General features: G+C 43.1%; 1 protein-coding gene across 2 annotated transcripts in view; it reads left to right on the top strand.

The window, feature by feature from the left end:
- Nucleotides 1–27431, top strand: part of LOC105491722 (DnaJ heat shock protein family (Hsp40) member C15) — a 138735-nt gene that overhangs the window by 2462 nt on the left and 108842 nt on the right. For both annotated transcript variants that reach the window (XR_011614865.1, XM_071081434.1), the window contains exon 2: nt 552–631. Coding sequence is in view for 1 of the 2 variants with exons in the window: in XM_071081434.1 (XP_070937535.1) it covers nt 574–631 (58 nt within the window). In the remaining variant the exon portion in view is untranslated. The remainder of the gene's footprint in view (nt 1–551; nt 632–27431) is intronic.

Raw genomic sequence — 27431 nt, 5'->3', positions numbered from 1 at the left:
TTTTAACTTTGTGACTGGATAGGATAACCTAGAGGAGGGACAAGCTTTGAGGGAAGTTCTAAGAGTCTGTTTAGGTGCTGTTGGGTGTGAGGTACCTGCAGGGTAAGAAACACAGACCTAGAGATCAACAAAAAGAGGAACAGCATGGTCTTTCTGGAGGCCATCTTCCACATTGTACTTTACTAGGAAAATACCCCTGGAACTCTTGTTTCAAAGGAGAAAATTATTTTGGTAGTTGGATGAAATTTAAAGTTTGAGGAAGGGAAAACCCACATTGGGGGAAAACCAATTCTCCAAAAGGAGCTAATAATAGACAGGTTGGCCTCAAGAATACACTTAGTTGACCATATTTGTTTTAGAACATAACCACATCTCACACCAAAGTTCTAAACCTGAGATTTCTCACTCCATTCACTTCTTGTTTTGCCACATTCTCAAAGTGTTTTAAAAAATGTGAATGTGATTTATTATGGCAACAGACATCTACAGGCTCCTTTTGGACGCCCAAGAATGGGCTCTCTACTTGTGTGTCATCCATTCTTTCCCCGTAGGTGTGTGCATTTGGGTGCAAATATGGGCTGGCCTCTTACTGGAGTTGTTCCACAGTGGTGGCTGGTGAAGAGAAGCAGAGGTGAGTGGGGAGGGTCCTGGGCCCCCATCCCCATTTAGCCAAGTACTTTAGCCCTTTATGTCTTCTACTCACTCGGCTACTGCCTAATTTTATTTGAAGCAAGAATTCAATGGCTTTTAAATGTTTGAAAAACCACCCGTACTAGACAATTACCTAGGAATATGTTTTAAGAGATATAAGAAAGTCCTGAAATCTAGGATTGTTAGATTACCTGAAATTTGGCCAATTAGAGATTCATTAAGAAGTTTTTCTTTTCAAATGAAACTGCCTCTGGGGAATAATCATGTATTCGTTCCTTTGGTAAATGAGTTTATTTGTTTGTTTGTTTGATTTTTTTGAGAGGGAGTCTCACTTTATTGCCCAGGCTGGAGTGCAGTGGTGCGATCTCAGCTCACTGCAAGCTCTGCCTCCAGGGTTCACGCCATTCTCCTGCCTCAGCCTCCCAAATAGCTGGGACTACAGGCGCCCGCCACCTCGCCCAGCTAATTTTTTTTGTATTTTTAGTAGAGATGGGGTTTTACCATGTTAGCCAGGATGGTCTCGATTTCCTGAGCTCGTGATCCGCCCGCCTCGGCCTCCCAAAGTGTTAGGATCACAGGCGTGAGCCATCATGCCCGGCCAGTAAATGAGTTTAATCCGAGCAAAAGACATTTTGGTTGGGGAAGAGGAGAACTGAGTGAAAAGAAAAAGGATTCCAAAAATTGTGTAAAGAAAAATGTAAAATGAGGCGTTGTTGGGGAATGGAAATTCAGAAATACAATGAGCAATTTTAGCCAGCCCTATGAGCTTTAAGAGAGAAGATTAAATCAAAAAGAAACTTTAGGCTGGGCGTGGTGGCTCACTCCTGTAATCCCAGCACTTTATTTCTATTCTGAAAGGGATTTCAAGATAAAACACACTCACCAGGTGTGGTGGCTCACACCTGTAATCCCAGCACTTCGGGAGGCCAAGGCAGGAGGATCACCTGAGGCTGGGAGTTCGAGGCTAGCTTGACCAACATGGAGAAACCCTGTCTCTACTAAAAATTAGTAGGGTGTGGTGGTGCATGCCTGTAATCCCAGCTACTTGGAAGGCTGAGGCAGGAGAATGACGTGAACCTGGGAGGTGGAGCTTGCAGTAAGCCGAGATCATGCCACTGCATGCTAGCCCGGGCGACAGAGCAAGACTCCATCTCAAAAAAGAGACTCCGTCTCAAAAAAAAAAAAAAAAAACACCAAAGATTTGGCTCTGTAATGCTTTAGCAATTTAAAACCAAAAGCCACTGAAACTGAAGTTAAGAATCCTTGAGGACAAATTTAAGTATTATTAGAAAAAATATATAAAGCTCTTACATTGACAACTCAAAAATTATAACATCAATTTATATTGCATCAAGGTGCAATTTATGGCCCTCACAAGCTTCTAAAAGGTAGATAGGACAGGTGGGGTTATTATGATTAATATTTCCATCATACAAATAAAGCAACCAAAGTTCAGAGAGTTTCAATGATTGCCTGAGGTCACAAAACTCTTTAAATGGCTTTGCCAGGTCTCAAGTTCAGGTCTTCTGCCTTTGTGGCCATTACTCTTTCCACTGTACCACATGTTTTCTTACATACCTGGTGATATTTACAAAGGACTATGAAGCTCACAAAAGTGATGGCTTAGAGTTAAAACATCAGAACAATTAGGAGTTCCCTAAGAAGGGGCATCTTTGAAAAAGGAACAGATGTTGGGTAAAAATAACTGGTACTTTAAGGCCGGGTGTGGTGGCTCATGCCTATAATCCCAGCACTTTGGGAGGCCGAGGCAGGCAGATCACTTGAGGTCAGGAGTTGGAGACCAGCCTGACTGAGCAACATGGTGAAACCTGGTCTCTACTAAAAATACAAAAATTAGCTGGGTGCGGTGGTGCACACCTGTAATCCCAGCTACTCCAGAGGTTGAGGCTGGAGAATCACTGAACCCTGGGAGGCAGACATGGCAGTGAGTTGAGATCATGCCATTGCACTCTGGCCTGGCTGACAGAGTGAGACTTCGTTTGAAAAAAAAAAAAAAAAAGTACACACAAAAAATGAAAAGTACTTTAGAGTGTTTCTGTTTGATTCATTTATCACAGCTGAAGAAACCCTTCAGGGTAATCTCCCTGCCAACGCCACTGACAGAGTCTACAGAAGTTTCCCCAAAGTTAAGGGAAATTCCTTCCATTTCTGTAGCCAGCAGACATCTTGTGACAGCTACTACATAGTGTTAGAACCCAGATATGGCAGCTGTTACCTACTCCTCAGATTTGAATTGACAAACAAGGAAATTCCTACTTATCTGAGGGTAGGAAATATCATTTAAAGCACATTTCTCCATTCCTCATTTCCCCAAGTGACAGTACACATTGCCATCCGAAAAATAGTATATCTTTCCATTCTTAAGTAGAATTCTTTGCGCTATACTCTAAGGCTTACTATTTTAACACCGTTAAAGAAAAGACATTTTAGCCCAAATATAGCATGTTTGCAATTCATGAAATTTTGACAAGTTGTATAAAACAGTATCATTGTAGAGATCATTTGATCGTGTAATTATAGGGGTAAATATTGGAATGTTAAGATTTTTATTAATGTTGATTCTGATAGGTTCAGAAACTTTGACATAATCATTTTGATTTTATAAAGTAATGCACAGCTGCTCATTGGGATAATTATAATAAGTGAAAAACATGTCAAATTCTGAATTTTGTCAAAAGAGACATTTTGTCACAATCATCTTCCAAAATATGAAAAGCTAAACTTGGGGCTCAGAAGACTTAAATTTATGTTCTAGCTATGCCAGTAGTTTGTGCACAATGCTGGTGAGTCATTTGGCTTCTCTAGCCTCTGTCTCCTTATTTAAAATAAAGTGATTAGATGCTCTTAAATATGAAGCTGGAATAACAAGATTCTGTCTGTTCACCTTTCACTTTTCATATAGAAAAGTGTTTATAGCTTTTCTTACCAATATAGAAATTCCTGGCACAGAATACAGTTTCCAGTGAAGCTGGAACTCTGTTGCCATAACTAGGAGACACCGGGCATTCCATAGACATTTTGTGACAATGTTCCATCCTGATATCTTCTGGTAGCTAACAAGAATTTCATTTCTGTGGATAAGGCCTTGGGTTCTCCGGTTTGACTTGACTTAGAAAAGGAGTCATTAGGAATTTCCATGACCTTTCATGTTTCCAGGACTGGGATATAGGGTTGGGATTCGCCATAGGCACATCACATGGGTTAGAGTTCAAGACTTTTCAGAATAGTTCCCAGTAGCCCACCAATTATTAGGTTGGTGCAAAAATAATTGCAGTTTTTATCATTAAAAATAATGGCAAAAACCACATTTACTTTTGCACCTACCTAAATATATGGCTCCTCTCCTTGAATTACCAGTGAGACAATCCTTGACCAAGAGAGAGTGATGAGAATTGTTAAGGTAATGAGGTTACATGTGGTCTGAAGAAAGTGAGTGGTCCTATGTTATCTATCAATGCAGGACACTTCTCCGAGTGGCCATGAACCAATCCACTTCTCCCTCATTTCTTGTCCGTGGTTGTCATGTGCTGGGAATGTTGTATCCTGAGATAGAAAGAAACTGCCTGAAATAGCCCAGGCCTTGTTTCTGTCCCTCCTTTTTTTTTTTTTTTTTTTTTTTTTGAGACGGAGTCTCACGCTGTTGCCCAGGCTGGAGTGCAGTGGCGCGATCTCGGCTCACTGCAAGCTCCGCCTCCTGGGTTCCCGCCATTCTCCTGCCTCAGCCTCCTGAGTAGCTGGGACTACAGGCGCCCGCCACCGCGCCCGGCTAATTTTTTGTATTTTTAGTAGAGACGGGGTTTCACTGTGGTCTCGATCTCCTGACCTTGTGATCCGCCCACCTCGGCCTCCCAAAGTGCTGGGATTACAGGCTTGAGCCACCGCGCCCGGCCGTTTCTGTCCCTCCTAAGCAATGTAACATCTTGAGTTAGAGAGGGACTGCCTGGGACAGCCCAGGCTTTGTTCCTCTGTCCCTTAGGAGCAGGATGTCCTTCAAAGCTTTGCCCAGTGGCATGGCCTCTAAAGCGGATAACCCAGGGCAGACTGCTTTTCGGGGTCCCTCAGCTGTGGTGCAAGTGGGGCATGCACAGTCAAGACCGCATCCTTCCTGGGCAGCTTTCTTGAGCCTTAGGGACTTGTTCACAATGGATCTGAGATATCTTCTGTTCCTTGCTATCTGTAAGTAGTAAACCAGTTTCATATAACTTGTGTATGAGTGTGTTCTGTCTCATTAAACTCAGGCAAGTAGATGACCAGTATATGGTGGACCTAAATAGTAGCCCACGATGCAGTGGGCATAAATATATGGACTCCTGTTTCTGATGTTTGGCATAGTGAACTTTGCTATTCTCCATGCAGTGGAGGTTCTCACTCAGGATTAGTAATTAGCGAACCTGCTTCACAACGAAAGGTTTGCTGTTCAAGCTTCTGGTTTTGTTAAATAGTCCTGTGTTTAGATTTTGGCACTACTATGTACAACTGAGTGACTTTGGGCAAATTACTGAACATCTCAGGGCCTCAGTTTCTTCTCCTGTGAAACAGGAATAATATTTACATGACCTACTGAATAGGGTGGTTGTATACATTAGGTAAGTATGAAATGCTTCATATCATGTATCCAACATAGTATATTCAATAAATGCAGTGATCATTATTATGTAAGCTCTGAAAAAACAAAGTAAGCAGAGCAAAATACTTGAACAAGCACTTTACACACATACACACAAATATCCAAATGGCTAACAAATATATAAAAAGGAACTTAATTTGTCACAGAGGAAATGCAAGCTACAATCATAATGAGGTATCTCTATACACTCAACAAAATGGTTACAATGAAAAAGAAAGACTATTTTGGGCAAAGATGTGAAACAACTAAAATTCTTGCACTCTACTGGTGGACTAGTAAATTAATACAACCTTTTTGGAAAACAGTTTAGCAGAATCATCTAAGGCTGAATGTTTTTATATCCAGCAATTCCATTCCCAGATGTCCAACACAACTGTGTACACGTATTCACCAAAAGTCGTATATGAAAATGTTCATATCAGCATTATTCACTGGAGTGTAAAACTAGAAACTACTCAAATGCATATCAACCATAGAGGAATAAATTGCAGTATATTCCTACAATGTAATACTACACATGAGGAGTTGCTATATTTGTTATTCTGTAAGTACTAGTTGGCCATTATCTTACTTCCTCAGGCCATCTCCATGTGTCGTTGGACTTCTGTCTAACTCATCTTATATAAGTTATGTAACTTATGTTAGTTAAACTTTAGGCTCAGCTGCAATTGTAGAGAATGAAAATAGCTATAGTTTAAACACATGGAAGTTTGCTCTGAGATACCAGTTCAGGCATATGCAGGCCAGGGGCTAGGATGAGGACTTAACGGAGTCAAGGATCTAGGCTTCTCCAGTTGCTTTGCTCTGCCCTATCTACCATGTTGCTCTTATTTGCATCCCACACATACACAATGTAGCCAGTGAGAAGGGGGAACAGGATACTGAAGGGAAGTTCATTCCCTTTAAGGGTACAACCTAAAGATTGCATACAATGCTTTTATTTACGTTTCACCGGCCAAAATTTAGTTACACGGCCAAACCCAGTCACAAGAGAAACTGAGAAATGTGGTCTTAATTAGATGCAGGCATACTGTAGTAGCTAGCCTCCAAAGAGGCCTCCAATGGCTCTTGCCTTCAGGCATTTATATTCCTATGCTGTTTGTTTCCTCCAACATTGAACAGGACTATCTGGTGTAACCTTCAGCCCCCATCAAGTTGACTACAATTCTAGTTGACATCTTGACTGCAACCTGAGGCAGAAACATGCAGCTGGCCGGGCGCGGTGGCTCAAGCCTGTAATCCCAGCACTTTGGGAGGCCGAGACGGGTGGATCACGAGGTCAGGAGATCGAGACCATCCTGGCTAACACGGTGAAACCCCGTCTCTACTAAAAAATACAAAAAACTAGCCGGGCGATGTGGCGGACGCCTGTAATCCCAGCTACTCGGGAGGCTGAGGCAGGAGAATGGCGTGAACCCGGGAGGCGGAGCTTGCAGTGAGCTGAGATCCGGCCACTGCACTCCAGCCTGGGCGACATAGCAAGACTCCGTCTCAAAAAAAAAAAAAAAAAAAAGAAACATGCAGCTAAGCTGCTCCTGAATTTCTGACTCTTAGAAATTATTTGAGAAAATAACTATTTAATGTTGTTTTAAGCCACTATCTGTCAGGATAATTTGTTATAAGCAATAGATAACTAAGACAAGAATGGAGGAGAGGAAATTAAAGTGAAAAGAGAACTGGGGTGGGTGTGGTGACTCACGCATGTAATCCTAGCACTTTGGGAGACCAAAGTGGATGGATCACCTGAGGCCAGGAGTTCAAGACCAACCTGGGCAATATGATGAGATCGCTTCCCTACAAAAAACACCAAAATTAGAGGTGTGGTGGCATGTCGCGGTGGTCTCAGCTTGGGACTTGGGAGGCTGAGGCAGGAGGATTGATTGAGCTCAGGAGGTTGAGGCTTCAGTGAGCCGAGATCATGGCACTGCACTCCAGCCTGGATGACAGAGCAAGATCCCATCTCAAAAAGAAAATAAGAAAAGAGAATGGGATGTGGTATATGAAATTTTAGATGGCATGGCCAGGAGAAGTATTAATGTGGCCTCTGAGTAGGGACGTAAAGGATGTGTGAGTACAGGAAGAGTATTTTGGGTAAAATCACGTTTATAGTCAAAGTGTTTATCAACCAGTATGCCACGGGCACTGACAAACCAGAATAGGTGCCCAAGCAAATAAACACTGAGACAGGTCATAAACATTCATCAGGGCCTCATGTGGAGCCCCAGCTGCATATCAGCTGTGAGCAGAGGGAAAAGAAGTCAAAGACCCTGGGTGGGAGAGTGCCAGTGTTTCATGAACCTCAAAAAGGCCAACATGAGCAGAGGAAGAGAGCAGGATGAAATGAGGATACAAATATAACATAACATAACATAACATAACATAACATAACATGTGGGCCATACAGTATAGTGTCATTTAAGTCATAGCAAAGCCTTTGGCATTTATTCTGCATGAAACGGAAAATGTTTGAAAGATTTTGTGGAAAGGAACATGGTGTTACATGTTTTAACATCATCACTCAGGCTGTTAGACTGAAAACAGACTGAAGCAAAATGTTATAGATTGAAGGTTTGTGTCCTCCCTAAATTCCTGTGTTGAACCCTAACCCCCAACGCAATGGTATATACAGGTATGGCCTTTGTTTAGATGAGGTTTAGATGAGGTCATGAGGGAGGGGCCCTCATGATGAGATTAGCGGTCTTATAAGAAAAGGAAGAGAGAGAGATCTCTCTCTTTCCATGTGAGCACAGAGGAAAGGCTGTATGAGGATAGTGAGAAGGAAGCCTTCTGCAACTCCAGGGGGGGAGTCCTCACCGGACATCGACCCTGCTAACACCTTGGTGGACTTCAAGCTTCTAGATATGTCAGAAAATAATTTTTAGTTGTTTAAGCTACTCAATCTATGGTGTTTTGTTATGTCAGCCCAAGTCGTCTAAGACAAAAGGCAAGGGTGGAAGCAGGGAGACCGGTTGGGAGGCTGTTGCAATAATTCAGATGAAAAATGATAGCGGCTTGGGCCAGCATGGTGCAGCAGAGATGGTGAGAAGTGGTGAGATTCTGGATATATTTGTAAAGTATAATGAACAGGATTTAAAAAGTAAGATGAACAAGAACAGATTGGATGTCAGGTATAGAGAAAGAGTCAAGGATGATATCAAGGTTGGAATTTCTATCACTGGCAGGATGGAGTTTTCATCAGCTAAGTTGGGGAAGGCTGTGAGAGGCGTTTCTGGTAGTCGTGGTGAACCAAGGTATTGTCATGAGCTCATGTTTGGACTTGTTACGTTTTGAGAGCCTGCTAAATATCCAAGTGGAGTAAGTTATTGAAGTGCAAGTGTGGAATTCAGGGAAAATGCCCAGATTGAAGATATGAGTTTGGAACTCATTGTCACATAGAGTATATCCAAAGCCAGGTGATTAAATGAGATTGCACAGTAGTAAGTTTAGATCAAAAAGGGTTTGGGTAGCCTTGTCCACAGCTTTAAATTGTAGGCGCAAATTTAACACTATCAAAGGAGAACTAGAATTCTCTCCCTGCTCACTCCAGTTTCAGAAGTTTAGTTGGCCGGGCGCGGTGGCTCACGCCTGTAATCCCAGCACTTTGGGAAGCCGAGGCGGGCGGATCACAAGGTCAGGAGATTGAGACCACGGTGAAACCCCGTCTCTACTAAAAATACAAAAAATTAGCCGGGCGCGGTTGTGGGCGCCTGTAGTCCCAGCTACTCGGGAGGCTGAGGCAGGAGAATGGCGTGAACCCGGGAGGCGGAGCTTGCAGTGAGCCGAGATCGCGCCACTGCACTCCAGCCTGGACGACAGAGCGAGACTCCGTCTCAAAAAAAAAAAAAAAAAACAAAAAAAACAGAAGTTTAGTTAGTAAGAGTGCATGGTTTCCAGGGATGGATATTACTGAGCTGGGCCAATGTCCCAGTATATAAGGTCAACACTAACAGTGTAAGAACAGACAGACATATCTGAGCCTCTGAATCTGAAGTCCAATCAAGAATATTGTCATGGACAAGGGGGAAATGCTGTTGACTAGCAGCTGGAAAATCAGTGGTTCTCAATGTTGGCTATACTTTGGAATCACCTGGCAGGTTTTAGCATCACTGAGGATTGGGTCCTACCCCAGGATTCTGATTTTATTGGTCTGGGGTGCAGCCTAGACTCTGGGAGTTTAAAATGTTCCCCAGGGATTCTGAGGTACAGCCAAGGTATCTCAGTAGCTAAAGAACACTAGAGTTAATTAGTCATCATTATCAGCACCTTTATAAGCATCTTTATAAGTTTGCTGTTTGTTCAGAAAGATGTTAGAGAGAAGTGACTAAACTGTGACAGAATGACAGCTCAGGAGGCTAGAAATAGACAAAGTAGCCGGGCAGGGTGGCTTAAACCTGTAATCCCAGCACTTTGGGAGGCCGAGGAGGGTGGGTCACCTGAGGTCAGGAGTTCGAGACCAGCCTGCCCAACATGGCAAAACCCCGTCTCTACTAAAAATACAAAAAATTTGCTGGGTGTGGTGGCGGGCATCTGTAATCCCAGCTACTCGGGAGGCTGAGGCAGGAGGATCACTTGAACCCAGGAGGCAGAGGTTACAGTAAGCCAAGATCATACCACTGCACTCCAGCCTGGGCAACAAGAGTGAAACTCTGTCTCCAAGAAAAAAAAAAAAAAAAAGACAAAGTATAGGGAGAAGCATTAAACATGTATTTTAAGTTGTTTCTAAGTAGGTATTTCTCAGAGCATTAGGGCAAGACCACAAGGATGTGTGTAAACGGAATAACAATTTGGGCTTTTTTGTTTGGTTTGTACCACAGTAGGTGGTGTGCAGTGCAGCAGAAGAATCATTGGCTGGTTTGTGAGGGAAGGATCACAAAACATGCAGAGTGTATTCAAACATAGGCAATGTGAGTGAATTTAACACTTTTCAGAAGAATGTAGAATAGGTAAACATATACAAATTGTTTATTTTTATTTTTATTTTTTCTTTTGAGACAGAGTTTCACTCTTGTCATCCAGGCTGGAGTACAATGGTGCGATCCTGGCTCACTGCAACCTCTGCCTCCCAGGTTCAAGGAATTCTCCTGCCTCAGCCTCCCGAGTCGCTGGGATTACAGGTGCCCACCACCACGCCCAGCTAATTTCTGTATTTTTAAGTGGAGCTGGGGTTTCACCATGTTGGCCAGGCTGGTCTTGAACTTCTGACCTCATGTGATCCACCCAGCCTCCCAAAGTGCTGGGATTACAGGTGTGAGCCACCATGCCCGGCCACAAATTGTTTATTGATATAAGACATTTTTAACTGTTTGAATAGTGCTTTCAGAATTCCTTCAAACATATTTCTATGTTTGTTTGCCAGAGTATAGCTCCATCTGAACCCCACTTAGTTGACCCCGAAAAGGCCACTCTGTTCTTGTGGCTACAGTATAGGGACATCACATTGATGAGACAGGTAGGCTTCACGGCACAGAATTGTGAAAGATAAAAGTATTTTGGGCCGGGCACGGTGGCTCACGCCTGTAATCCCAGCACTTTGGGAGGCCGAGGCGGGCGGATCACAAGGTCAGGAGATCGAGACCACGGTGAAACCCCGTCTCTACTAAAAATACAAAAAATTAGCCGGGCGCGGTGGCGGGCGCCTGTAGTCCCAGCTACTCAGGAGGCTGAGGCAGGAGAATGGCGTGAACCCAGGAGGCGGAGCTTGCAGTGAGCCGAGATTGCGCCACTGCACTCCAGCCTGGGCGACAGAGCGAGACTCCGTCTCAAAAAACAAAAACAAACAAACAAAAAAAAGTATTTTGAAGAGCAAACACATATCACCCTAAGTTTCTTTTGCTTTCAATAACTTAACATGACCCTATGTAGAGAGGACAAGCAAAGTGCTAGAAAAGTGGTACAGTTTGTGCTATGTCAGCATTAGATTTGGTGTTTAATTTAGGTTAAGACAATCCAGCAGACCTTGTCCCAAAACCTCGCGTATTCATGCAGAATCTGGCCACAAAAACAAAGCTGAGACCTCAACAAAAACACAATGTTTTCTATTTCTTAGTTGTTTGATAGCAATGCTTTTTCTGAGGCAAAAGGACTTGGATCATCACACTGTTGTAGGGTGTATATAATCCAAGAAAAACGTGCTCCTGGGTTATAGAATGCTAAGGTTGAGTTTTAAACTCACTGGGAAAATAAATATAGCAATCAAATGTATCCTGTTGTAAATAGTAATGGGTGGATTAGCTCTTGGGTACTATCAACAACCTGTGCTTCAAACCAGATGTTTAATTCTGGCTAGAATCCCAAACTGTGTTCTAAGGAAATGACTGACACTGGTATTTTAGGAATGTTAAACAAGAACATTCTCTGTATTGTCTTTTCTTCTTAAAAGCTACATGACCTTGAGCAAATTACTCAACTCTTCTTAAATTCATTTTCCTTTTCTGTAAAGCCTCTGCTATTTGCTTTTACATGATCTCAGGGACAAATGTGATTATTCCACATGAAAAATTATAAAGTGCTTTTTATAGTTAGTACTTAACAAGTTAACAATGGCATGCTGGATAATCTGCACTTGCAGATAGTATTGTAGCATGCATTAGTGAAATGGTACCATTTTTAGAGATAATGTGTATGTTCCCAACAAGAGAGTTTCAAGATCAAAAAGAAATTTTACATTTATTACCACATTATTTATCCTGATATAACCTGTGAAGAATGTTTGTTTTTCAATTTTTAAAGATGACACAAGGAGCTCAGAATTATTGTGCAATAATTAATATGCACATACATATTTACATATTGTACAGTAATTAATATGCACACGTATATTTACATACACATTTAGTGGGTTACTGCTATGTGTCAGCCATTGTTAAGCATTTTCACCTATGTTATGTTAGTTCCAAAAACAGGCTTCAAATCTAACTCATTAAACTCTCTAATGTTCTCTTTAGTAGCAAACTCTCTCTTTTATTATATTGGGCATTTTAAAGGAGGCACTATGCAGCAAAAAAGTGAGAATTAAAATATATAGTGACATCATACACAAGGCTCCTATAGGTATATGGATGAAAGACACATGCAGAGAAAAATGACAAAATATTCTTTTTTTTTTTTTGAGACTGAGTCGCTCTATTGCCAAGGCTGGAGTGCAGTGGCACCATCTCAGCTCACTGCAACCTCCACCTCCCAGGTTCAAACGATTCTCCTGTCTCAGCCTCCTGAGTAGCTGGGATTACAGGCGCACACCACCACACCCGGCTAATTTTTGTATTTTTAGTACAGACAGGGTTTCACCATGTTGGTCAGGCTGGTCTCGAATTCCTGACCTCATGATCCACCCACCTCGGCCTCTCAAAGTGCTAGGATTACAGGCGTGAGCCACCGTGCCCGGCCAAAATATTCTTTATACATACATAGTGCTGAGGCTCCGAAGCCCAGACTCCAAAGTATGGCACTTTTTTTTTTTTTTTTTTTGAGATGGAGTCTCGCTGTGTCGCCCAGGCTGGAGTGCAGTGGCCAGATCTCAGCTCACTGCAAGCTCTGCCTCCCGGGTTTTTACGCCATTCTCCTGCCTCAGCCTCCCGAGTAGCCGGGACTACAGGCGCCCGCCACCTCGCCCGGCTAGTTTTTTGTATTTTTTAGTAGAGATGGGGTTTCACCGTGTTAGCCAGGATGGTCTCGAACTCCTGACCTCGTGATCCGCCCGTCTCGGCCTCCCAAAGTGCTGGGATTACAGGCTTGAGCCACCGCGCCCGGCCCAAAGTATGGCACTTTGACATGCTGAACTGAAGAAGCCTCAAGGTCTCTCTGACCTTCCCCACTACCCCATACTGTCTCTCCTAAAGCACAGAATGCAGTTGAAATTCCTTTATCTGCCTAAGATCCAGACCAACCAAAAAGAACAATTGGTTTTTTTCCCCCTCCCTGAAAGACCATGATATAAACATACCTGAATAAACCCTTTCACAAGATAATGTAATCTCTGTTCCCTGATCTATTCCTCCTCCCTGGTAATCCCCTCAACAGAATTCCTCTTTTTCCCCCTCCCATAACTTGTTTTGCCAGCATGGTGTATGAGCTTCTGAACCCCTGTTGGGGGATGAGTAATCACTTTGTGTTTCTCCCTATGTACAGCTTAGAAAATTCCTATGCCTTTTTTGAGTTGATTTTTTAGTGAACCTTTAGAGGGCAAAGGGGAAGTTTCCCTACAATAGGAACGCATTGTTATAAATCTCTTTCAGATGACTTTTTAGAATTTCAAGTTCAGAAAATTGCATACCTAAGAAGCTGATGTTAATGCAAGCAAACAAAGGATTTATATTGTGACCAAATGCAGGTTTAGCCACTGGCTGCTTGCAAAATCCAACGACAAGGACGAAGTGCAGTACAACGAAGGTGACTTCGTGTTTTGAAGCTAGCGGTGGGGAAGTGGTTCAGGCTCCTGCCTTAAGAAAACCACTTTAATGGCCGGGCGCGGTGGCTCAAGCCTGTAATCCCAGCACTTTGGGAGGCCGAGACGGGCGGATCACGAGGTCAGGAGATCGAGACCATCCTGGCTAACACGGTGAAACCCCGTCTCTACTAAAAAATACAAAAATCTAGCCGGGCGAGGTGGCGGGCGCCTGTAGTCCCAGCTGCTCGGGAGGCTGAGGCAGGAGAATGGCGTAAACCCGGGAGGCGGAGCTTGCAGTGAGCTGAGATCCGGCCACTGCAGTCCAGCCTGGGCGACAGAGCGAGACTCCGTCTCAAAAAAAAAAAAAAAAAAAAAGAAAACCACTTTAAAATTCTCAGGCAAAATGCTAAGGTTTAAGAAGCGGGGAGGTGGTGAGGCAGTACAGGTCTACATGACCTGTTCCAGTGACTTGTGTTATTGCCCCAACTGGTGAATGGGCTGTCACCATCTCGGAGTTGTCCAGGTTGTCAATTAGCTGCAGATAATCTCCTGCGGGGAGAGAAGTCCACAGGCACCTGAATTGTCTCAAGACCCGGTCTCTTTATCTGGAACTTCTTTTTTTTTTTTTGAGATGGAGTCTCGCTCCATTGCCCAGGCTGGAGTGCAATGGCACAATCTCAGCTCACTACAACCTCTGCCTCTCAGGTTCAATCTATTCTCCTGCCTCAGCCTCCTGAGTAGCTGGAATTAAGGTGCGTGCCACCACGCCTGGCTAATTTTTGTATTTTTAGTAGAGATGGGGTTTCACTGTGTTGGCCAGGATGGTCTTGATCTCCTGACTTCGTGATCTGCCCGCCTCAGCCTCCCAAAGTGCTGGGATTACAGATGTGAGCCACCACGCCCGGCCAGTCTCTGGAACTTCTAAGTAAACTTAACTAGATAAGCTAGCAATGCAAGCTTATGGTGGAAAGAAGGAAAGTTATTATTATTTTATCACTAAAAAGTTAATACAAAGGGCGGCAAAAGGAAAAGGGGGAAAAAACCCTTAAAACCAGGGTTCTCAGTTATAGTATTAGTGTCTTAGGGCTGCCATAGCCAAGTACTACAAACTGGGTAACTTAGAACAACAGAAACTTATTCTCTCACAGTTCTGGAGGCTAGAAGTTCAAAATCAAGATATTTGCAGGGTTGGTTCCTTCCTTCCAGGAGGATCTGAGGGAGAATCTGTTCCATGCTTGTCTTTCAGCTGCGGGTGTTTGTCAGAAATCTTTTGGCATTCCTTGGCTTGCAGCTGCCTCACAGCCATCTCTGCCTCTGCCATCATGTGGCCTTATTCCCCATGTGTCTGTGTGTCTCCAAATCTCCCTCTCCTTTCAAGGACACAGGTTCACCCTAATCCAGTATGATCTTAATTGGATTACATCTGCACAGGCCCCATGTCCAAATGACATCACATTCACAGATATCAGAGGTAGGTTTTCATAGGTTGTCAACATTTCTTTTGGGAAGGCACAATTCAACACACAGAAGGTTTTAAAAACTTTTTTTTTTTTTTTTCCTGAAACATTTCAGTGTAAGTTGTAATCACATTGCTCCATTACTCCTGAATACTTCCGTGTGTATTTTCCTTTTTTTTTTTTTTTTTTGAGACAGTCTCACTGTGTCACGCAAGCTGGAATGCAGTGGCATGATCTCGGTTCACTGCAACCCCCATCCCATGGGCTCAAGCAATTCTTGTGCCTCAGTAATCTTTTGTATTTTTAGTAGAGAAAATACAAAAGGAATCTTGCTATGTTGTCCAGGCTTGTCTCAAACTCCTGGACTCAAGGGATATGGCTGCCTCCACGTCCCAAAGTGCTGGGATTACAGGCATGAACCATCACACCTGGCCGACTTCAGTGTGTATTTTCTAAAAATCAGGACATTCTCCTTCATAACCACAGTATACCCATAAGAATCAAGAAATTAACATGAATGCCTATTACCAACAAATACACAGATTCCATTCAAATTTTGCCAATCGTTTCAGCAAATTATTCATAACAAAAAAAACCAAAAGCAAATTTCTCCCATGTTGCGTTCTTTCTTCATGATCTAGGATCCAATCTAGGACCATTTAGTTGTCCTATCTCTTTCAAGCTGGAACCATTCCCAAGTTTTTCCTTGTCTTGAATGATTTTGACATTTTTGAACTTTGCAGTGTCCTTTAATATGGGTTTGTCTGATGTTTCCTCAAGATTCCAATAAGGCTCTGTATTTGGACAGGACTATCACAGAAAAGATGCTGTGTTTTTCTCAGTGCATCATATCGGGAAACATAGGATGCCAGTTTGTCCCATTATTGGTAGTGCTGACTATTATCACTTGGTGATGATGGAACACGCTGGGTTTCTCTACACTGTGGTTATTGAATAATTAATAAACAGTTGATATGCAATTTTCAGGGAGATACTTTGAGGCTATGCAAATATCCTGCTCCTCATCAAACTTTTACCCACTGGTTTTAGCATCCATTGATGTTTTCTGCCTGAATCATTTATGACTGTGAAATAGTAATTTCTAACCCCATCATTCCTTCTATACTTATTAGCTGGCATTCAGCTGTAAGGAAGAACTTTCCCTTTTCTCTTTGGTATTCATTTATACAAACAAGCACTCATGGATATTTATTTTATTCAATAGGTTATAATTCATGACTATCATTACTTTGATTGTCACATTTGAACAGTGAAATCAGCTTCATGCTGGCCCCTGTATCCTTTTTGTTTGTTTGTTTCCATTTTTTAAATATAGAGATGGGGTCTCGTTGTGTTGCCCAGGCTGGCCTCAAACTCCTGGGCTCAGACAATGAGATTACAGGCGTAAGCCACTGTTGCCCAGACCCCTGTATCCTTTTGGCACGTCCTTATCATTCTTTGAGTGCTTCTTTGCTTTCTGGTATAAGATGTTCCAGATTTCTCTTGTACTTTTCCTGCCTCAGCCATGAAAATATCCATTTCAACAAGGAGCCATGTTTCCTTTTAGCGGGGAGTGGTATTTAGAACCCAAGATTTGGGTGCAAAGTATACTGCTTTTTACTGGGGTGTCATTGCTTCTAGGCCCTTTCAGAAGACATATATAGGAAATATGTGTATGTATACATGTGTACATATGTCTCTATTTCTGTGTCTATCCATATAGATATCTATTGACCTAGTGACAAAGTATGGATAGTATGGTAGACAGAATTCTAAAAGCGGCTTTTCTGAGATTCTTGTCTCCTGGTTATTCAATCAAACATTACAGTAGGTACTGTAGTGAAGGGATTTTTGCAAGTGTGATTACAGTCCTAAATCATTTGACCTTAAGATGAGATTATTCAGGTAGCCCTGGTCAATTCAAGTGAATCTTTTAAAAACAGAGTTTCCGCCAGCTGGGAACAGAAGGGAAGTCAGAGAGATTTGTAGCATAAGAAAGTTTGATGTGCTGTTGCTGGCTAGATGATGGGATTAGAGAAATGTGATGAGGAATACAGGTGGTCTCCGAGCTGAAGACAAGAAAACAGAAACCTCAATCCTACAAATGCAAGGAACTCAATTCCGCCAACAATGGCTTTGGAAGCAGATTCTTTCCCAGAGCCCCCAGACAAAGGCTAGCCTGACTGATACCTTGATTTGGGCCTTGTGATGCCTTGTGCCTAGAACCCAGCTGAGCCCTCTTGGACTTCTGACCTATGGAACTCTGAGTTAATACATGTGTGTTGTTTTAAGCCACCAAGTTTGTGGTAATTTGTTACATTAGCAATAGAAAACCAATACAGATAGATATTAATATAAAAATAAAACCACAAATTTACACCAATTCTAATCCAATGCCACTGAGCTTTTCTAGTTTCCCCTTTTCTTTTTTTTTTTTTTTTTTTTTGAGACGGAGTCTCGCTCTGTCACCCAGGCTGGAGTGCAGTGGCCGGATCTCAGCTCACTGCAAGCTCCGCCTCCCGGGTTCACGCCATTCTCCTGCCTCAGCCTCCCGAGTAGCTGGGACTACAGGCGCCTGCCACCTCGCCCGGCTAAGTTTTTGTATTTTTAGTAGAGACGGGGTTTCACTGTGTTAGCCAGGATGGTCTCCATCTCCTGACCTCGTGATCCGCCCGTCTCGGCCTCCCAAAGTGCTGGGATTACAGGCTTGAGCCACCTCGCCCGGCCTAGTTTCCCCTTTTCATATCTGTACCTCCAAAAATTAATAACTCGAGTTATTAATAACCCACTATCTTCAAGATATTTACTTATTCACTCAATCTCCTCATATGTAACCAACCTCTTTACCACGTGGATCATCTGCTTGGCCTTGGCCCCACAGCACACAGTGGTTGTGCTGGTTAAGTGCGCCTCAATCCTGATCCTATCACATATAGTAAATCTTACTGTTTGAGATGGCTCCCAAGCAGACCTCATCACTCACAGGGCCTATGCTAGCCAAGTTGCCCCTGGCCTATGGACCCATGGATGATTTATATTTATGTATGTTTTACTTTATTTAGCATCATTTCAGAGACAAATTATTTGAGAGATAAATGGTAGGTATATACCACTTCCTCCTCTAACAACATTATCACTTCCATTAATATGAAACAGGATTTTGCTAAGTCCCATTGTTCTCAGAATCGTATTGCATAGGCCAGGCGGCAGTGGTTCACGCCTGTAATCCTAGCACTTTGGGAGGCCGAGGTGGGTGGATCACCTGAGGTCAGGAGTTCAAGACCAGCCTGGCCAATATGGCAAAACTCCATCTCTACTAAAAATACAAAAAATTATCTGGACATGGTGGCAGGTGCCTGTAATCTCAGCTAATCCGGGAGGCTGAGGCAGAAGAATTGCTTGACCCTGGGAAGGTGGAGATTGCAGTGAGCCGAGATCGTGCCACTTTACTCCAGCCTGAGTGAAAGAGCAAAAATAAACTAAAATAAGTATTGGCTAGATATTCTGAAGCAATTCTAGATGAGCAATAGGATGGCCACCGTCAAGCCACCTTTTTTTGTTGGTGGTGGTGGGGGGTCTCGTTCTGTTGCTCAGGCTGGAGTGCAGTGGCAGGATCATAGCTCACTGTGGCCTGGACCCCCTAGGCTCAAGTGATCCTCCCACCTTAGCCACAGGTGTGTGTCACCATGCCCGGCTTTAGGTTGTTGTTGTTAAATTTCTTTACAGATGGGGCTCATTATATTACCCAGGCTGGTCTCAAACTCCTGGGCTAAGCAATCCTCCTAAAGTGCTGGGATTACAGATGAGAGGCACCATGCCCAGGGAGGCCACCAATTTTTTTTTTTTTTTTTTTTTTTTGTCTGAGATGGAGTCTTGCTCTGTCGCCAAGGCTGGAGTGCAGTGCTGCGATCTCAGCTCACTGCAACCTCAGCCTCCTAGGTTCAAGCAGTTCTCCTGCCTCAGCCTCCAAAGTAGCTGGGATTAGAGGTGCCTGCCACCAGACGTGGCTAATTTTTGTATTTTTAGTAGAGATGGGGTTTCACCATGTTGGCCAGGCTGATCTCGAAATCCTGATCTTGTGATCCACCCAACTCGTCCTCCCAAAGTGCTGGGATTACAGGCGTGAGCCACTGCGCCTGGCCCCATTTTTTAATGTGGTAAAGCGTAGAATAACTAGGACCCTGAATGGATAGCTGAACTTTTACTTTGCCTGACACTTTTCTTTTCTTTTTTTTTTTTTTTTTTTTTTTTTTGAGACAGAGTCTTGCTCTGTCGCCCAGGCTGGGGTGCAGTGGCCGGATCTCAGCTCACTGCAAGCTCCGCCTCCCGGGTTTAGACCATTCTCCTGCCTCAGCCTCCCGAGTAGCTGGGACTACAGGCGCCCGCCACCTCGCCCGGCTAGTTTTTTGTATTTTTTAGTAGAGACGGGGTTTCACCGTGTTAGCCAGGATGGTCTCGATCTCCTGACCTCGTGATCCGCCCGTCTTGGCCTCCCAAAGTGCTGGGATTACAGGCTTGAGCCACCGCGCCCGGCCTTGCCTGACACTTTTCTTCAGAATTTGATAGACTGTCTCGTCTGTTTTTTGTTGTTGTTGTTGCTTTGTTTTTTCTTTTAACACCACTCAATGATCTCTCATGTCATTTTGAGATGTTTTTGTAAACAAACATACTGTGATATAAAAAAACGTATATTTAGTCTTTGTCCTAGTCCATTTTCTGCTGCTGTAACAGAGTGTCACAGAGTAGGTAACTTATAAAGAAAAGTAGTTTATTTGGCTCCTTGTTCTGGAGATTGGGAAGTACAAGACTATGCATGGTGTCAATATCTGATGAGGACCTTCTTGCATCATAGCATGGTGAAAGACGTCACATGGTGAGGAAGCATGCACACAAGAGAAAGAGCGGGGGCTAAATGTATCTATCAGGAGCCCACTCCCATGATAATGGCATTAATCCTCTCATAATCTAATCACCCCTTAAAGGCCTCATTTCCAATACCATTACATTGGCAATTGCATTTCAACATGAGTTTGGGAGGGGACATTCAAATCACAGCAGTCTTCATCCACGGTTCCTGGCACAGAGGTCCTAATATCCTTAGAATTCCTGAGCGATAGGAGTGACAGGAGCATCTTTTGTTACTCATAAGAGGCTCCTTTCAACCAAACCATATCATAAACATAACATAAATCGTATCAAACATATGACATAAACCCTATCAAACATACAAACTGTATCATAAACATACTGAGTTTATGATAATAAGGTGACTCTTAGATAATGGAAGCTAATTGTCAGGGAAGCCAACCATGTGTTTAGGGAGTTGGCACTTTTAGCCCCACCCGCTAACTTTCAGGGAGGGGAGAAGGGCTGGAAATTGAGTTCAGTCACCAATGGCTAATGTTTTAATCAAGCATGCGTATGTAATAGAACTTCCTATTACTTTTTTGTAATTAAAAAACCCTTACATGGCCGGGCGCGGTGGCTCACGCCTGTAATCCCAGCACTTTAGGGGGCCGAGGCAGGCGGATCACGAGGTCAGGAGATCGAGACCATCCTGGCTAACACGGTGAAACCCCGTCTCTACTGAAAATACAAAAAATTAGCCGGGCGTGGTGATGGGCGCCTGTAATCCCAGCTACTCGGGAGGCTGAGGCAGGAGAATGGCATGAACCCGGGAGATGGAGGTTGCCGTGAGCCGAGATGGTGCCACTGCACCCCAGCCTGGGGGACAGAGCAAGACTCTGTCTCACAAAAAAAAACCAAAAAAACAAAAAAACCTTACACTTATTAAAATATAAACCCTAAACAACAGGATTTGAAAAGCTTCTGGGCTGGTGAACACGTTGAGATGATGAGAGGATGGGGTGCCCGGAGAGGGCATAGAAGCTCTGTGCACCCCTCCTCCTGATACCTTGTCTTGCGCATCTCTGCCATGTGGCTGTTTATAACAGTTATATCCTTTATAATAAACTAGTAGTAATAAATAAAATGTTTCACTGAGTTCTGTGAGCCATTACAGAAAATCCTTGTACCTGAGGAGGGGGTGCAGGGGGTCATGGGAACCTCTGATTTGTAGCCGTCAGTCTGAAGTACAGGTGGAAACCTGGGACTCGCAATTGGCATCTGAAGTGGGGGTGGTGTCATGGGACTAAGCCCGTAACCTGTGGGGTCTGTGGTAATTACAGGGTAGTCAGTGTCAGAACTGAATTGTAGGACACACACTTGGTTTCCAGGAGTGTAAAGAATTGGTTGGCATGAGAAAAAAACCCACACATTTGGTATAAAAAGTGTTGTGTGGGTAGCCAGAAACGATTTTTCCTTTTACAGGCCATGTGTTTATTAGGAACATACTTTCTACACATTTCTTCTCTTTTTAGGACAGAGAGAGAAGAGGGAAGAGCTGAATTTGAAAAAATGTAAAACATAATAAATTTTAATTATAATAGGTAATACACAGAACTTGTTTTGCTATCTAGTAGAAAAAGTCCTCCTCTCTCAACTATAAATTTGGCTGAGAGACAAGGACAAAATAATTATATATTCACCTCCATCTTTCAGTAAAGGCAGAAAGAGATTTCCATTTCAAATTTGTTTTGTTTTGTACCACATGTGGGTTAATTAGATAAAACCATGTCATGTGCCAGATTCAATCAGCCTGAAAATAATCAGAAAACTGAGTTTGGCATTGTTTATGCTGTTTTGGCTCAGCTAGACAAAAGCACAAAATGTAAATTGGCTCCAGAAAGCAACATATGTGTACGGGTGCCAGCTTTTCTTTCATGGGATTATCTCTAGCTGGCACCTGAGCAGCAGAGGCTGCTCTGGGTGACCATTAGACAAATCTACAGGATGTAGATATCCATTTTCCTCGATTAGACAGTGGACACCATCATGAAGGGGACTTATTTTACTGCTTTGACATAGGCCAAAACTAGCTTGCCAACTATTGGCTGTCAGTCAATTGAAAATACATGTTAAGGTTAAAAAAATGAACCCACATTTTTGTTTGGCATATCCCCTTGTGGCTTCCTTTAAGCTCATTTCTTGATTTTTAATTGGTTGTAAGATTAAAAATAAAGGCTGGGCACAGTGGCTCATGCCTGGAATCCCAGCACTTTGGGAGGCAGAGGCGAGAGAATCACCTGAAGTTGGGAGCTCGAAACCAGCCTGCCAACATGGTGAAACCCCATCTCTACTAAAAATACAAAAATTAGCTGGGCGTCATGGTGAATGCCTGTAATCCCAGCTACTCAGGAGGTTGAGGCACCAGAATTGCTTGAACCTGGGAGGCAGAGGTTGCAGAGAACCAAGATCGTGCCACTGCACTCCAGCCTGGGCACCACTGAACTCCAGCCTGAGTGACACAGGGAGACGCTGCCTTAAAAAAAAAAAAAAAAAAAGGTTAGAAATAAAGCCCTGAAACCACTCCTCAGTTGTATTTCCTTGTTGTAGGCAGTTCAGTGAAATATTATTAAAGAGAAGAAGGCAGAGCATTTCACTGTCTTCCTACCTTATGGTGATTTTTTAGTGTTTCAAGGGACAAATATTTTAGCAAATATCCAAGCAATCACAGAGTGAGAAATAGTCATTTCAAAGACCTAATCATCTGACTGATGATGATAAGTTCCACATGAATTGGTTTTCTCTTCTCTTTTTGCTGTATAAACTATTTGACATTGCTACACAGAAAAATAGTATATGTTGTTCTTTTTATACTTTTTTTTAAAGAATACTTTCTAGAATATTCTAGAATGTGGGATGGGTGGTGATCATTGTCTCTAGTATGAATTAAACTCTTCTTGCTGAGGTCACCAGTGATCACCTAGTTGCAAATCCCATGAGAGCATTTTATCCTTACATTTTATCCTTACTTGACTTATCTGTGAGCACCTGGCATTTCTCAGTTGTTGTTGTTTTTTTTTTTTTTTTGAGACGGAGTCTCACTCTGTCACCCAGGCTGGAGTGCAGCGGCCAATTTTTGTATTTTTAGTAGAGATGGGGTTTCACCATGTTGGTCAGGCTGATCTCAAACTCCTGATCTCATGATCCGCCTGCCTCAGTCTCCCAAAGTGCTGGGATTACAGGCGTGAGCCACCATGCCGGCTCTATTTTGTTTTTTTAAAACTTACTTTGTTTCCATGACCCCACTCTCTCCTGACTTCTTCTATCTTTTCGTTTTTTATCTATAGTTTCTGTCACCTCCTCCCCTCTCCTTCCACTGTCTATTCCTTGAGTCTTGGTGTCTTTAGAGTGTAATCTTCACTTTCTTTTCTTACTCTGTATATTTTTCCTAGCTTGGTAGTTGCCAATGAAATAAATCTAACAATCACCTTGGATCCTCCCTTTTCCTTATCTCTCCTATTTGTTCAATCCCAAATCATCTTGACTCTATCCCTTTATCATCAGGTTCACTCCTTGGATCAGTTAGAATACTGTGGTTGCAAATACAGAAAATCCAACTAAAACTTGGCTTTAAAATAAGGCAATGATTTTCTCAACAAGTTAATATATTTAAAAAGGTGGAGAAAGGGAATTTTTAAAATAAGATAGGACTAATATGACATAATGATTGTCTTCATCTAGTTTTTGTTGCTATAAAAGAATACTACGGACTGGGTAATTTGTAAAGAAGAGAACTTCATTTCTTTTTTTTCTTTTTTTATTGAGACGGAGTCTCGCTCTGTCACCCAGGCTGGAGTGCAGTGGCCGGATCTCAGCTCACTGCAAGCTCCGCCTCCCGGGTTCACGCCATTCTCCGGCCTCAGCCTCCCAAGTAGCTGGGACTACAGGCGCCTGCCACCTCGCCCGGCTAGTTTTTTTTTTTGTATTTTAATAGAGACGGGGTTTCACCGTGTTTGCCAGGATGGTCTCGATCTCCTGACCTCGTGATCCGCCCGTCTCGGCCTCCCAAAGTGCTGGGATTACAGGCTTGAGCCACCGCGCCCGGTGAGAACTTCATTTCTTACAGTTCTGGAAGTTGGGGAGTTGAAGGGCATATGGTGCTGGTGTCTGATGAGGGCCTTTGGGCTGCATCATCCCACTGTGGAAAAGTGGAAGGGCAAGTAAGCACGTGCAAAAGATAAAAGCAGGAGGGGCCAAGCTTGCTTTATAACAACTCACTCTAGTAACAACTAACCCTATCCCATGATAATGGCATTACTCCACTTATGAGGAAGGAGCCCTCATTACCTAAACACCTCCTATTAGACATCAACTCCCAACACTGCTGCATTCAGTATTAAGTTTCAACATGAGTTTTGGAGGGGACATTCAAACTATAGCAACCATTTACTGCTATGTGTGGACTTTGTTTGGATCTGAGGTGAACAAACTAGCTATTTAAAAGTTTTCTGTAACAATGAAACTTGGATATTAGATGACACAAAAGGTGATCAGTAATTTTTGTTAGATGTCCCAATGGTGCAGCTATGTCAGAGATGTCCATATTTGGGAGGAATGCACACTGAAATGTCCAGAGTGAAATTTCTTGATGCGTTTTAAATAATGAATCGGAAAAAGGAAAATAAATGAAGAATTGTGGCAGAATCTTGAAAATAGTTGAAACTGGTTTTGGGAGATATGAGAGTTCATTATACTATTCTTTCAACTTCTTCAATGCTTGCAATTTTAAATGCACAATTAAAAAATTATAATAAAGGAAATTTTTACTCTCATAACTAAAAAGTTTAGAAACGGGGTAGCCATCAAGTGAAGCTTCATATAGTCAACAATATCATCAAGGACTCAGTTTCTTTTTAATTTCCTCATGGCTTTCAGTGGTGTTTGCTTTATCCTAAGGCCATCTCTTCTCATGGTATAGGGACCACATATCCTGGTTTGCTAGACAGTCTCAGTTACATCTATTGTCCTAACATAATTATTTATAGCACTATGTTTCTTTCAAATGTGACCTCGTTTTGGATGATAAATTAAATAGTCATCCTAGTTTATGGTTGTCAAATGACTGCCAACCACAATTAGTGCTTCACGCTTCTCTGTTCATGTCCAGCTAAAGAGAGAGCTGCTGTCCCAGAAATAACCAACAAACCTTTCCTATAATCCCAATGTCCCAGAAGGGCAAGGTGTCCATGCATGAAACAGACATCATGGCTAGAGTGATGGGATGCATTGGTTGGCTTAGGTCAATCAGGGGCTACCCTGAGAATAGGGAACAAAGTCAATGGATGGGTCCATAGTAGGTGGGGCCAAGAGGGATTAAACATGGGGTAGAATCCAGTCAAAGTCACTATACTCCTCCTTGCCATATCTTCTGCCAGTGCTGTAGTTTAGGGCTCAGCATCTCTTAGACTATTGCAATAACTTTTTTTTTTTTTTTTTTTGAGATGGAGTCTCGCTGTGTGGCCCAGGCTAGAGTGCAGTGGCCCGATCTCGGCTCACTGCAAGCTCCACCTCCCGGGTTCGCCATTCTCCCGCCTCAGCCTCCGAGTAGCTGGGACTACAGGCGCCCGCCACCACGCCCGGCTAGTTTTTTTGTATTTTTTTAGTAGAGACGGGGTTTCACCATGTTAGCCAGGATGGTCTCGATCTCCTGACCTCGTGATCCACCCGCCTCGGCCTCCCAAAGTGCTGGGATTACAGGCTTGAGCCACCGCGCCCGGCCGACTATTGCAATAACTTTTTAGCTGATCTCCCTCCTTTTGCTTTGGCCTATCACTACACTGCTGCCACAATGATCTTCTTAGTATGTAGATCTGATCATGTCACTGCAAGATTCAACAGTTTTTGATGTCCTGCTTTCACCTATGAGATAAAATCTAAATACCTCTGCTTATTATATAAAGCTGTTCAATACTTGGCCTTTGTCTGGTTATTTGTCCACCCTCATCCATCTTCAGTCTCTTCTTTATGCTTTAAACTTTAGCAAAACTGAATGACTTTAGTATTGTTTACATACAAGGCTTTCTCACACCTTGCTTCTCCCAGTCTGCCTCATATTTATCAGTTCAGCAAATTTGTTTTCATCCTCTCATTGTCATCTTGATGCTGACTTCTCCGACTCCTTCTATGAACATTTCAGGCCTGTTTTTGGTGCCCACTGCACTTTGTCATACAGTAAAGCCAGTCTCTTTTCTGACCAGACCAGGATAGTGGTTGGTGGGTTAATTGAAAAACCAATTAAAATCTGAGATCACAACAATATACATATTTTAACCTTTTTTTTTTTTTTTTTTTTTTTAGACGGAGTTTCACTCTTGTCACCCAGGCTGGAGTGCAATGGCGCGATCTCGGCTCCCTGCAACCTCTGCCTCCTGGGTTCAAGCAATTCTCCTGACTCAGCCTCCCGAGAGGCTGGGATTACAGGCACCCATCACCACACACAGCTAATTTTTTTTTTTTTTAGACGGAGTCTTGCTCTGTTGCCCAGGCTGGAGTGCAGTGGCATGATCTCGGCTCACTGCAACTTCCACCTCCTGGGTTCAAGCCATTCTCTGCCTCAGCCTCCTGAGTATCTGGGATTACAGGAGTCCGCCACCATGCCTGGCTAATTTTTTGTATTTTTAGTAGAGATGGGGTTTCATCATCTTGGCCAGGCTGGTCTTGAACTCCTGACCTCATGATCCACCCGCCTCAGCCTCCCAAAGTGCTGGAATTACAGCTGTGAGCCATCATGCCTGGCCCGTAACTTTTGTATTTTTAGTAGAGATAGGGTTTGATCATGTTGGCCAGGTTGGTCTCGAACCCTTGACCTCACATGATCCACCTGCCTCAACCTCCTAAAGTGCTGAGATTACAGGCATGAGCCACCACACCTGACAACTTTAACCATTTTTTTCTTTTACGTCATATATACATCACTGTTTCTCAACCTTTGTTTTCTTCATTATCTCCACCCAAAAGCTTTTTTTGACTTTTTCCCTAATAACACTCCCTCTACCCACCCACATGAAATTTTAGTGTCACAACAGACATATTGTATATCTATTCATGTACTCTATGTGTATCTGCAGAGCTGCAGGGCCAAGGCCTTTTACTTGGATGTGGGTCCTCTGGTTCAGTTCTGCCTTGGATTTCTTCCATGCTGATAATCCATCCTCTGATTCCTAACTTGAGTTTGTTTAGAACGAAGGTGGAGCAAGACATTTTAAAAGCAAACAGTATAGAATCATAGACAGTGTTTGTGATTCTCTTCCCATGCTCACCATTCAACAGCTTTTTTTTTTTTTTTTTTTTTTAGACGGAGTCTCATGCTGTTGCCCAGGCTGGAGTGCAGTGGCGCGATCTCGGCTCACTGCAAGCTCCGCCTCCCGGGTTCCCGCCATTCTCC

Source organism: Macaca nemestrina, chromosome 16 (assembly GCF_043159975.1).
Source record: "Macaca nemestrina isolate mMacNem1 chromosome 16, mMacNem.hap1, whole genome shotgun sequence".
In the NCBI taxonomy this organism is placed as follows: Eukaryota; Metazoa; Chordata; class Mammalia; order Primates; family Cercopithecidae; genus Macaca; species Macaca nemestrina.
Note: the sequence above shows the minus strand (reverse complement) of the source record. Positions and strands in the feature narration are given on the sequence as shown.